We start from the raw sequence: 14,542 nt of genomic DNA on the forward strand, positions 1-14,542 counted from the left end.
CATTTTCTTTTAGTCCACAGGTGCGGCATTCAATGCAATTAATACAATTTTGAACAATAATGTATTTGATTAAATGTATGTATGAATACTACGTACATTTATCTAAGTGCAAAAATATGACAATACTAGCATCACAATAAATGACTGAAAGAAAGCTATTTTACTTGTATGAACCTATTTATCATTCATTAAGAAATATAACCATAGCATGTTCTTAAAACACATATATTTTGTTATATAAATAATACTTTATGGATGTGTTAAGGGCATACATTGAATAAGAATCTTTTGTTTTGATATTCTTGTACTCCATGCACATGTACAGTTGGACTTCGGCAATTTAGATTTAAGAAAAAGGTGTTTATTTTCTTCTATGGATTGACGATTTAAAAAATATAATGAATCATTCAAAGGGGCATGGTCACGATTTTGGTCAAAAATGATTTCTCCAATTTTGATGTTTACAATGCTTCGGTAAGGCATATTTAATATGCAACCAAATTTGAATGTCACTTGTTGAGTTATAAGCGAGTTACAGAGCTTACAATTCTTTGCTATGTAAACAAAGCCTTTGTTTACATTTTGAATGTTGAAGTGAAAATTACAGTTTTAGACCAAAAGTAATGTATTAAACGTTAGGAACTGTTTTTTATGCTTAAAATGAATAAGAAGATAGACAAATCAGTTTGAAAAAGATTTTGACTGGTATATTAAACATATGTAAACAAAAACAGGGCACGAGCCTTGTTTACATTACAAAGAGTTGTAAGTCCTGTGTCTTGCTTATAACTCTACGATTGACTCTCAAAATTCATTTTATCATTAGAATTGCATTCCTAAAGCATTGTAAATAATAAAAACAGAAAAATAAAATTTGACCAAAATCGTGACCATGTCCCTTTAATGAATATGAAAGTTGTGTGTTTTATGATTATCTCTAGGATATTATATGAATTTATTATAACTAATTTTAAAAAAAAATAAAGAAACATACTTCATGCATTTTCTTGTAATTTAAAAACACTTTAGCTCTATATTCTACGAAGAAATGACTTTGTTCATAAATATCCGTACCATCATCCAGGGGCAGATTCAGTCGGTAGACTAGGAATGACCTATTCTTTTGCATATTAACTTTGAATTAATCTCTCAATTTAATGCTTTAACTAGACCACTTAAAACTGGAAAATAAAGACCGCTTCGAACACTCCATTCATTAAGATTTTCTAATACCTTGAATGTAAGTACCAGCAAATATGTACTGTATTGAGTGTTACATTGTAACAACTACTCTCATTTAACTATAAAAATTATTAAAAATGTCGTACAATGCTGAACAGTTGTATGTATTTGCGACCACATTTTTACTTTTATATTTGATATTCTTGGTCTAATATCCAGTTTTCTCTGTATTCAATTTAATCAATATCAACTAGTATAAACCATTTATACAAACATCAATACATGTATACTTTTTTTTCAATTGATTCATGCACATAAACTTTTAATAGGTTAAAGTTCGAACAGACATTTAAATTCACCTTCTGATCTAACAATGGTAGCTTAACAACGCAATGTGAATAACTGAACAAGCCATGTAATATCGTAGAGGTATGTATGTATACAGAGTAGGTAAATCATTTATTCTTAGTGAATATCATTTAGTATTAGTAGCATTTTATTCTATATAAGATTTTCTTTATCCTCCATCATTTATGTTTTATGTCCTTAGTTAATGTATGGAGTTCTTTGTTTATCCTTTGAACTTGGATCATATATATTATACGCTACAGTAATGTTTGATCAACAACAGAACTCAATAACAAAATGTAAATGCGTCCTCGTCCATAACAACTCTCCTAGCAACTGTTTCGGATGCCTTACCATGGACGCTATTTATTCATTCATGCTCAGGTTTGCTAGGCGTACATTATGAAGCCTTCAAACGATAGAGTATAAAAAATTCATTAATGGACATTTTTAGATTTCAAAGTGAATATTTGTTAATTTTATTATCATTATTATTATTATTATTATTATTATTATTATCATCAACATAAATCTCAAAAGTCATTTGCTGTGTATGCTTGAATCTATTAGAGCATTAGAAGGGGGGAGTGTGGCCATTTTGTACATTTAAGGATAAAAATGTAAACATTTCTTGAACTAGCTTGTTTCTGCCAAAAACTGACTAAACCTGTTATCAAAAAATCAAAAAGAAACAAATATGAGGTTCTACATGTTGTACTGTATGCATATTACGGATACAAGAGCCGAACCATGCCTTTTTAATCAATTTGAACAGCACAGCTATAGACTTAAATTCAAGATATAAAAGTTTGAAAAAATATAAAAGGAGGTCATTAGTGTCCACTCTACAACCATTTGTTGAGAAAAAGGTCAAAACTTGCTTCTTTAAGTTGTAACTTTGTCTCAAAAGAAGGTACCCTATTCTTAAATGGGTATCAAAAATCAAAAACCATCAGTTCGCACAAGATATTTATGCGTCTATGGAAGTACATTGAAGGTTTAGTATCATGCATTGAAAAATACATGTAAAAAAGACAATTTTTGTTTACCCCTACCTACAAAGCCTCCTCCTAGACCATGAATCTTGTCGGTGGAATTCGCCATCCTACACTCGAAGCAATAAATAATTCTATTATTGTCTATTTTTCTAGAAATGGTTTAACTTGGTAAATGATAAACGTGCCTAACCATGGACCCTCACCGCAGTGGTCAGGACGTGTTACGATGTGATCTCTGTGAGGATCCTGGTCCCTCTATGTACTGTGATGTTTGTCACACAAATCTATGTAAATCATGCGTGGGTGAACATCTCTCTGATGAGTTGATAGAACACAGGGTGGTGCCATTTAGAAAGAGAGGATCCACTCTTACTTGTACAAAGCATTCCCCAAAAATTTGTGAACTTTACTGTGAGCAATGTAATGGCCCAATCTGCTCCCTTTGTGTTTCATCTGGTGACCATGAACAACACAAGAAAATTGACATTTTTAAACATTTTGAAAACAAAAAAGCAGAAATTAAAGAAGATTTACAAGAGTTAGAGAATAACATCTACCCTATTTACCAAAATATTGCATCAAGGATCCCAGTTCAAAGAGACAAGGTGAAAGAAAACTCACAAAAATTGAAATCAGACATCAGCAAACATGGTGAAATTTTGCATAGGAAAATAGATGCTTTGATAGAGAAAGAAAAAAAACGAGCTGATGGAATAAACAATAAGTTTCTTGTTGCCTTAAAAAAACAAGAATATGAATACGCAAACTGCATTTCGGAAATCAAACAAAGCATAGTATGTTTGAGAACATTACTGGACTCCAATGACATATGTCTTGTCTCCTCATACAGACTCGAAATTGACAGATATAGAAAATTGCCAGCCAAACCTATGATGGCGAAAACAATTTTTTTCCCTACAAATGTTGATGAAAAAAAACTTTCTGAACAAATGAGTCATGCGAGAGGATCGATCCTCAGAAAAGAGAAACAAGGGTATATATTGAAATCTCCAGATTCATTATCTTCTCCCCCAGACAGAACACTCACTGATCTACCCCAAATCATTTCAAACACTGACATTCAGTATGAAAATCCTGGTAAATTCCGCAGTATATCCTGTTTAAATGATGAAGAATTCTGGACTTGTGGCGATGATAATATAATGAGACTATACAATTTTTCTGGAAATCTTGTGAAGTCAATTCAAACCAAGTCAGGAAGAATGCCAAGAGACATAGCAGTAACAAAAACTGGAGATTTAGTTTATACTGATCCGTGGAATTTTACTGTGAACATAGTGAAAAATACACAAATATATGACGTAGTCAGACTACAGAAGAAATGGACACCCGAATACATATGTTGTTCAGCCACTGGTGACTTCCTGGTTGTTATGTTCAACTTTGATAAAGGCGAAGTAAAAGTTGTGCGTTACTCTGGCTCCACAGAGAAACAAACTATTCAGTTCGACTCGGAAGGCCGGCCTCTTTTTTTAATTCCAAATGATCAATGTGGTACCGATTGCACTACATACATAGCTGAAAATAGAAATTTAGACATATGTGTGGCTGACGTTCATAAACATGCAATTATTGTCGTTAATCGTGCCGGGGAGCTAAGATTTCGGTACACCAGTATCACTAAACCAGTTGGCATCGCTACAGACAGCCAGGGACGAATCCTGGCAGCAGACAGTCCAAACAATCGCATCCACATCCTGGATCAAGACGGGCAGTTCCTTCGCTACATTGATAATTGTGACTTATATACTAGTACTCCATGGAGTTTAAGTGTGGACAATGACGATAAACTAGTGGTGTTGATGAAAGACAGTGGTAGTGTGAAGAAGATCCAATATTGTCTGTAAACAAACTGAATGATTGGCTTTAAGCCTTGCATCATAACAAACCGCGGTGTTGCTTAATTATATGTTGCATGTAATTTTATCGTTGAGAGACTCAAGATGTATGTTATTTTTGTTTTATTAGAAAATTAATGGTATATTTGTTGGTATATATTATTGGTATATTAGTTGGTATGTTACTTATCAGACTATTAAATGCCTTATCACTTTCACTGTTACAGTAATCATTGCTTGATATATCACGTCATTAGAATAACTGTTTCTTTATTCTTATTTTTTTAAAAAATATGGATATAAAACAAAAAATCTGTTACCAAAACTTACTTGAACATATTTTTTAGCATTTTTAAAACATTATATAAACTAGTCTAATTATAAGTTTCATTGTATCAGGTAGTGCCAGATTTTGTAACCGTGTTTGTGACAGTTATTGCCCAAATTTGTCAACAAAACTTAATTTTTCATGAAATTTATTTTAAAACAATATTTATATATACTTAACAATAATTTTCTTGACAATAACAAAACAATTATAACTAAGGAAATATGCAAGAGTTAATAGATAAATTCATATACTAGTATTCATTTCACATGAATAAATGGAATGATTCTAAAATTAAACTTATAATTGTCAAAATTTTGAATTGCTCTCTCTCTCTCTCTCTCTCTCTCTCTCATCCTTTCTTACTTTTTTCTCTCCAATACACAATTCATGTTCTACATTCATTGCATGACAAATTCCAGTAGAAAATATTCAGTTCAGTTTGAAAACAATTACAGAATTATACATGTACTGTGAATAAATTTCTCTAATTCTATTCTTTTTCTAATTAAAAAAAACCATGCTATTGCTTCTCTACGTAGAAATTATTCAATTTTACCCTGTAAATATTAGAACATCGATATAAATTTTCAAGTAAAAATTTTGAAACAATCACTTAAACCATTTCATTCAACCATAAATAAAAAATCACATCTTGTTATAATTTCTTCAATAAAAATTTACGAGGATTTTCCGTTTTTCAAACTGATTTTTTTTCTTTGAAAAAGGTCAAGAGAAACTCATGTGAAGCACTACTGTTTGACTGTGTGTACAAAACATATCACAGAAAAAACTGCATACAAGGCTATTTTTGCTGTGTGTTATTTTCGCCCTTCTTCACTTGCCAAGGCTTGATTTCGCCAATACAAAATTGTGTTTGAAAACAGACAATAATAGACATTATAATTCATTCAGTCTTAAATTTTCTCGGTGAAAATAAGGGCAAAAGGAGCGAAAATAAAACAGGAGCGAATATTTCCCTGTTTACAGTATTCAAGTGTTTGTAAAACCATTTTACGTTGAGCAAATAAAATTATACAGCTGTTATATAAATCTAGCTTTTCTGAACGAACGAGCTGTGTACCATTTGAGCAAAAATAGCAATCATAATAAGTTTTATATTATGAGGAAAATACGTGAAAGAAAAATTTTAAAAATGTAAAATTATGAGCAAATATATGACAATAAAACACGGTTTCAGCAAACATCCTTACAATGAATTGACGCTTACAGCCAAGTGATTTTCATTCCCCAAAACTTTATAACATGTTGTAAACTTGACGGATATAACAAATTACGCTCATTACAATGTAAAATCGCCCGTCCCCGGCACTTTGTTATAAGTGTGTTTTACTGTACAATTAATATTTTTCAATACATGTATAAGAAATGAGATAGAGCTAAGGAGGTCAATAAATGAACCATGAGATTTGTTTTAAAAAACTTTACCATTAACTTTAATTTTAATCCAATATGCGCTATTATTTAGTAAAAAAAAAATTCTAATATATAATAAAAAAAACTTGTATATTTTCCCACATCTTTAACAAAATTCTCCATTTTTAAGGAGAAAAATAATGTTTAAGAATGGCCATGACTACAGAGTCCTCTTAAGCCTGTTTGAAGTAACATCAGTTTAAAAATTGCACAGTGTAAATAACAAAGGGAAAAGAACATTATTTTTCTCAAAAAAAGTCAGTATTACATCACATACTACAAATGATACATTACTGAAATCAGCAAATAACCTTTGATTGTCCCACTGATGATCATGATATGTTTAACAAAACTGCCCTTTTCGATATTTTATATTTGGAAAAAAAGGTTCAGTATAGAGATAACATAGTAATTAAAATATCAATTACAATTATCACATATATTCATGAGCTGTTAAATGACATCTCTATCAAAATGTCAGGAAATCAAGTACAATGTACATGTACTTGACAAAACTAATAGACCAAAATTAACAGGAAATAAGACAATCAAATACTGTAAGATTATGAAATCCTCAATGGTCTGCTGATTTTAATTTAATTTAAATTTATTCTGAATGACATAATATCATAATATTCATAAGGCAAGTCTGAATCAAAGATATTTAATGAAAAAACATTCTTATACCTATGAATAATTAAATTGATTGTAAAAACAAATAAGATATATTTGACATTTGATTGTATTTTGACATAAAAACAAAAAACATTTGATTGCATTTGACATTTAAACAAATGACATTTGATAAAAACAAATCAGTTTATACATTTGACAACAAAACAACAACAACAAAAATAAAACACTTATAAAATATCACTAAAAAATTTCATCTGACATACATTCAATCTCGTCAATGTATATTCTGGGTAAATAGATCATTATAAAGTAATATAGTTGCCTTTTCATCGAATACAGAAATATAGGTACAATAACCTATTATATATATATATAAAACTGTAAGTTGTTTTAATTCCACAGTGTAAAAATTTTACGATTTATCAAACAGTACCAATCGCGATGGTTTTAATTTCACGATCCATGAAAACCAGTTGATAAAAGTACATTTGGATTAACTATACCTGATGGTAGATTTGGATTAACTATACCTGATGGTAGATTTGGATTAACTATACCTGAGGATACTTTTGGATTAACTATACCTGAGGATAATTTGGGATTAACAATACCTGATGATCCATTAGGATTAACTATACATAAGCATCCTTTTGGATTAACTATACCTGAGGATAGTTTTGGAAATACTTTACCTGTAGGATTGCTCATGTATGAGTTTACTTCATGACAGTCATAACAATACAAGAGTTGACTTAGGGGCTTTTCCAAACATGAGTTGACTTGTGGATTTTTCATACATGAGTCGACTTGGGGGTTTTCTGTACCTAAGTTGATTAAGGATTTGGGTGCTTTTGATACTGTAAGTCATTTTAATTCCACGGTGTTAAAATTTGACAATTTCTAATAAAGTACCAATCGCGATAAGTTTAATTTCACATGCTAAAAAATCAATTGATCAGAAGATAAGCATTGAAACGTTATCATTATTCAAGATGGTTTAATTCCACAGAAAATAACATATCGCAAACATAGTGAAATTACAACCATCGTGATTATTTGCCAATCTACAGTATCCAATTTGACTTTGGGGTTTTGCATACCTGAGTTAAATTGGAGTGGCAGTGGACGTCACATAGGGATTACTGTATACAGGATTATTTTTGCCTGGTGTAATTTTTGCCCTTCTATACTTGTAAACCGTTTTGCCCTGTTTTGAATTCGCCCAGACACAGCATGTTTAAAGAGAAATAATTTAAATCATTAAAATTTGCCCAGTCTTAAATTTGCCCGCTGACAACAAGGGCAAAAGGAGCAAAATTAAAATGGAGATGAATATTTCCCTGTATACAGTAATTATACATGATGGTATTAATATATTGGTGACTTTAAGGTTTATCATACATGTACATGAGATTACATTGGCCCACAGATTTATCGACCATAGCAATACACGAATGCCTTTAGATTTTCTATTATCATGCTATCTATACAGGGTTTTTTACACCTCATGTAATTTTTGCCTTTCTTCAAACATATTTTACAGGTCTTGATTTCGCCTAGACACAGTTGTAATTAAAAAGACTCCAGATAATAGGAGAAATTGGAATTCATCCAGTCTTAAATGTGTTTGATTAAAACGAGAGCGAAAGGGGTGAAAAAAAAAATGGGGGCAAATATTTCAGTATACCGTATATTCTCCAAGCACATTTAACCTGAGGTAGTATTGTGAAGGCCTTTTCTAAAAATTTAAAAGGAAACAAAAAATTTCAATTCAAACAGACTTATAGCACCCATGGTCAAAACAAAGGCAGAAAACCATAGCAGGTGACTGATATTACAAGCCATCAGTATATCATCAGCCCAGATTCATTCATTCATCAAACAGGAACTGCAACAACTCGGGCAAGTGCTGAATGATGAACCTGTCCTGGCAGATCTTCTTGTAGACCATCAGGAACTCCTCGTTCAGGCCTCGGAGCTTGATGAAGACGTCCATGATCCTGGCCAGGTGCCGCCCGCTCTCGCCCCGGTATCTCACCCTCAGCATGTTCTGTAGGACCCCCAGCAGACACGTTTGGATTTTTTCCACACTTCTTGGGTCCTCTAATGGACATCGATCTAAAATAATAATGTGAATATCAACAACATTGTGATCTCTTCCAATAAAAATAATTGAGAATTCCAGAATGAAGATTTTTTTTAAATATTAAGTAAAAGAGGTTAATTTTCAAAATTTGAAAAATATGAATATCTTTCTTGATAAATTATCATCAATTTTACAGGCAAAACATAGTTAATTTATTGAATCATACACAAAAAAATAAAAACCTGTGAATGTCAGACATATTCCCAACATGGCGGCATGTTCTTTGGGCTGAAGTTGGAGGTGACGAATATGTCGCGTCACTTCCAACCATGATGTAGACATGTCGCCAGGGGCGTAGGCACAGAACTGCCTGATGGGAAGTACGTGCCCTGTATACGATACCATCATTCCTGTCTCTGGGTCGAGGGAGCGGTATCCGAGCAAGAGGAAAAATTCCAATCTGGCTGCTGTAAGAGTCATTATAAAAACACACTACATGTATATCATTTAAATTCATGGGGGCCAATTTTCATGGATTGTGGGTTTTTTGCTTCTCTGTTGTGATGCACTTTTATAGATGTGTTGGTTTTCAGTTTCTTGAACGAAAAAAAACTCATTCTAAATTTGTTTTCGTTGAGGATGTAAATTTGTAGTGGAGGGCTACCCACGAAAAATGACCCACAATGAATTCTAATGATTTCTCAGCAGGTCTTGGTTTTGGTGCTGTATGACAGGTTGTTTCAAGTTTTGTTTCAAATAGGCTGGCTGAGTGATATTTTTCTAATGCTACATTCTATTAAACTCCAGAATAAAAATTCTTAAAATACTAATCTTGCTGCTGTTGAAGAGTATAAAATACATATGTATAGAGTATCTACACATATGTAAAAATTGTCAACAATTTTTTAGGCCTTATGAGGCTCATTAGTTTTAGCTTTCCTTACAAAATTAATATCATTATTACAAAAAGTATCAAATAACCAAGTGTTCTTAAAATGGTTTAAACCATACACATTCATCATTTAAATACCTTTCTCAGTTCAAATTTTCAAAAGAAGGAAAAACCGATAAAAAAATTAAAGGATTTAATTGTACCTTTCAGTAAAGATGCTTGATCTTTGGACGGCAGATTTTGAAAAGCAGGAATGCCGTGCGTGAATCTCACATATTCATGAATCACTGTCACCAGCTCCTGTCGGATAAGGTCAAAGATTTTCATCCGCCCATCAATGTCCATGTTGGTGATATTGAAGATTTCGTTGTAAACATTGGCAGGTAGAGGGTCCATGCTCCCAAACAGGTTCACCTTTTGACTGTACTTTTGCTGCAAGATTTGTGTATTCAATGATCTTACAAAGAGTTGTCTCACTTATCTAAGGGGTAAAAGTACCTTAAATTCATTAATTTTTAGTTCTTTGTCACTTCTTTCCTAAGATATTACTTTATTATTAAACAGATGTAACTTCTGGCTGTACATTTGCTACAAGGCCACATTTGTCATTAGTAAGAGTTATCTCTCTTATCTGAATGGTAAGTGTACCTTAAATTTGATCTCCTAAGATATCGGAGTATTCTCGAACAGATTTACCATTTTACTTTACTTTTGCTACATGCTTTATATATGTACCACCTTAATGCATGCCATACACAGTAAAACATATGTAATCTACAAGCTAAATACAATTATTTTACAGCTAAGTCAGTTTCATCCCCAAAGACATATAAATTATTAACTTATCAGGAGTTATCTCTCTTATCTGAAGGGTGATTGTACCTTAAGTTTTTATCAACTCCCTCTCGAGATATCACTTTGCTATTGGGGATAGAATTCAGCAACAGTCATCATTTTCTATTTGAATTTCAAAATGCTTTGTTGAAAATGTACTGAAAATCTTATCCCTCCCCTCTGGAGAGAGAGAGAGAGAGAGAGAGAGAGAGAGAGAGAGAGAGAGAGAGAGAGAGAGAGAGAGAGAGAGAGAGAGAGAGAGAGTTCAGAAGCAATCAAGTACAGTCAATATCATAGCAGTACAATATCATATCCCTACTGAGTACATTTCTGTTTGCTATAGTTGAATTTCATTCTCCATGTATAATATACATGGAGAATGAAATTCAAGGCACCTCCAGTGTGAACATGTATATATATATATATATACTGGAGGTGTCTATTCAATAAACTTTTTCCTACAGAAATTGAAATGCAGCTGTGTACTTACAAATCCATCGCTGAGCAACGCCTGAATTTCCTCGTCTGACAAGTTCTTGGTGAAAGGTTTTAACTCCTTATAACCGTCCATTAATTTCTCTATGGTTGACAGCATACTAGACTGCTCTTCCGAATCTTGTGCAATATATTCTGTCGTCAAAGGGAATAGGGGCTGACTGACTGTGGAATTCTGGGAATGCTTCTCTGGGGCAGAAGTTGAAGATGATGAATCGTTGCAGGAGATATGTTGCTGAATTTTGCTTGTAGAGCTGCCTAGTTCGGACGGAATCTTTGAATACTCCGATTTGATATTTTTCAAGATTTGTGGATCAGGTTTGTTGGATTTAAATAATGATCCCAATGAGGAAGAAATTGATGATGGTGATGAAGTTGATGAAGGAGGAGAAACCGATGATGTAGATGTTAATGATGAATTTTGAGAGTATGAAAATGATGAAACAGAGTCAGATTGCATGTCTGATGATGATATGCTTGGATGGTCAAAGGGAGATGACTGCATTTCATTCTCCAAATAGTGGTTACAGTTGTCTTCTCTTGATTCGGTGCTGCATCTCTCTGTCTGCCGCTTTTTCATTTCTATGATAGCATTAGTTCTTTCCTGAAGAGTGTATCTGCCTTGACGAATCCCTGAAACATGAAACATATTCCTAGGTTTATCATCCATCTTCTCTTGAATCATATATTAAGCATTTTGATAAATTACCACAATATTAGTACATGTATTAAATACTTTCTAAAAATTCAAGTACTAATATGTTTGTATGGAAAAAAAAACATGGAGTTTTTTGTCAATTTAACTAACAATGACTAAATGACTAAATGATAAGAATTATGGTTCTTTGATTTTTATTTACTACACACACAGGCACGTAGCATCGTTTTTGAAAGTGGGGGGGGGGGGGGGCCAGACTCATCCAAAAAATCTTGACAAGCAAAAAAAAAAAAAAAAAAGGAAATTTAAACTTTTCCAAAATCTTCAAAATCCTAATCCGGGGGGGGGGGGGGACTGGCATAGTATAATAGTATATAACATATAACTTCAATTTCACTCCTTATTTCCTTATTTTCATATCAATTTTGTACATACTCCCAAAAAAGTGGGGGGGGGGGGTGGCAACTCCATGATAATTCAATTTTTTATATGTAAATTTTAAAAAATTTGTTGCTGCGAGAAAAAGTGGGGGGGGGGGGGGGGGGGGGGCCAGGCCCTGATGCTACGTGCCTGACACAGGAATCAGAGCATTTTTCTATTCCTGGTTTTGAAATGCAATACACTATTACTAGTAAACAGGTAAATATCAAATAATAGCAATATTTGTATACAAATGAATTATCAAATATCAAAATACCATTCATATCAAGTAACTGTAGATTCCTAATATTTTACACAAGCACTTAATATTCCACAATTCTATCGTTGTGCATCAAATATAAGATCCAGTGCACTCATTTTTCATCATATTTCTTAATAGTTTACATCTGTCAGTAAAAAAAAAAAAGGAGGAAATTTTAAAATCCGCAAGATGTGCTTCTTGTGATTTTATGCGTTTTATTAGGAATTTACTGTATTATGATATTTTAAAAGATTTCAATGAGTCTATTGCTCCTTACCTTCTTTAGACATTCCTAGACTGAAACATTTCTGTAGGCGACACCCTGAACACATAGATCCCGCCGACGACTGATCTATGACACAGTTGCCTCCCTTTGTGCACTGAAATGGCTCCTTCCTCTTAAGATAGCGGCGGAAAAATCCCTAGAAAATACGTGTATTTAATGATGGGGTGTTTTTTTTGTGTGAATCAGTAATTTATATACGTGTATGTAATTAATATAATCTGGAGTATAAGATCCCTTTCATATATATTCCTTTCTACTCCCTCCTCCATCTACATGTATCTATCAATCAAATCTCAATATCTCTCTCTCTCTCTCTCTCTCTCTCTCAAGCATTCTTTTTTTATAAAGTGTTATAATTAGTCTTTTAATTTTTTCTTCCTTTCCTGCAGCTGCAGCTTTCCTTGCAGGTTTTTTTATATTGACAGTATTTTATAAAACCACTTAAATTCTTCATCCCACATCCATCATTTACTTTGCACCTGCATTTACACACTGACAATGTCTGTATAATTGTATGAAAAACCTATTCCATTTAACAAGAGGAAATAATACATATTAACCTGATAAAAAAAAAAAAAATTTACTCGGATTGAACACAGTTTCAAAAACTTGTCAAGGCTCACGTGATGGTACAGGAAGTAAACATGGCGAATGTACAAGTTGCCTATCCCGTTACATCCCTGGTTAAAAGTAATATAAAGTTGCAGAAAGTGTATACATAGTTACATATGTCCATATACATGCAATTTGTACTGTAGGTACTGAAGATTCCTAAATTTTTTTCGTGAGTATTTAATTCTGCGATTCGACTGTTTTGCATTAAACTGTAAGAAAATAAAATCGCAAACACCACATTTTTATCATAGTTTCATTTAGTTTACATCTGTCAGAAAAACTAAAGCGAGAATTTAAAATCTGCAAGATGTGCCTCTCGCAATTTTAAGCAGGTATTAATTCCTCACGTTTTAAACTTATTTGAATACCTTACAAGCCTCGCAGGAATTCACCCCATAATGAATACCAGAGGCGGGCTTTCCACAGATACGACAGGGCGGCAACACGAGTGGAACAGCTTGCGGCAAATATCTCTCTCGCTTTCTTCTCTGCTGTTTCTTGGGTTTCTGATCGGTTGGATCCAACTCCGATTTCAACTCTGTTTTCTTCTCAGATGGTTTATTTTCTAGAGATGCACGTTTGCACAAATTGGCCTCTGTTTTTTCTGACATATGTCCTCTTTTTTCTTGATGCACTTCTTCAGAGTTCATTGTTGAGTCATATGATTGTTTTCTTTGGCAATATATTCGTGTTTTGTTTTGTGAGGTAGTCTTGTTGCCATCTTGTTGCCAGACAATCCCCTGATCTGACTTTGACATATTTTCCTTCACCTACATGAACAAAATATACAGCACTATAATTTTTATTGATATGCGTACAAAAGTATCACCTTAAAATACAGCCCTATTAATGTCTTGCCATATATATAATGCAACCCAATATTGGTTTTTAATTTATACCTAAAAAGGAAAGAGTAGAAATATTCTTAATTCAGGAACTACTTACATTTCACTAAATCTTAATTTAAAGTATCCACCTCTCACAAATGTTATATATTTTTCTTCCTTTTTTTGGGGGGGGGGGGGGTTAATAACGTTTACCATATTTTGCTATTTTGCATATGGTTTTCATGCATGCAAACAACTTTTAAAGAGATGTAACGACATACTGGACAACTTTTCTGTCATGACATTCATCTTACGTTTTACATGGCATAGTTTCCACTGCAGAAAAAAAAATGCATCAGCCTTGGCACCTGTCAACACC

At 32.9% G+C, this 14,542-nt stretch overlaps 1 protein-coding gene and 1 pseudogene across 1 annotated transcript; one reads left to right on the forward strand and one right to left on the reverse strand.

The window, feature by feature from the left end:
• Window positions 1–1,823: 1,823 nt before the first annotated feature.
• On the forward strand, window positions 1,824–6,394 carry LOC128170424 (uncharacterized). Its single transcript, XM_052836192.1, has one exon. The coding sequence runs from the start codon at window positions 2,720–2,722 to the stop codon at window positions 4,394–4,396; it is 1,677 nt and encodes a 558-aa protein (XP_052692152.1). The 5' UTR covers window positions 1,824–2,719; the 3' UTR covers window positions 4,397–6,394.
• A 486-nt stretch (window positions 6,395–6,880) lies between these two features.
• Window positions 6,881–14,094, reverse strand: LOC128172561 (nuclear receptor ROR-alpha A-like; annotated as a pseudogene).
• Window positions 14,095–14,542: the final 448 nt, after the last annotated feature.

Source organism: Crassostrea angulata, chromosome 2 (genome assembly GCF_025612915.1).
Source record: "Crassostrea angulata isolate pt1a10 chromosome 2, ASM2561291v2, whole genome shotgun sequence".
Taxonomy (NCBI): Eukaryota; Metazoa; Mollusca; class Bivalvia; order Ostreida; family Ostreidae; genus Magallana; species Magallana angulata.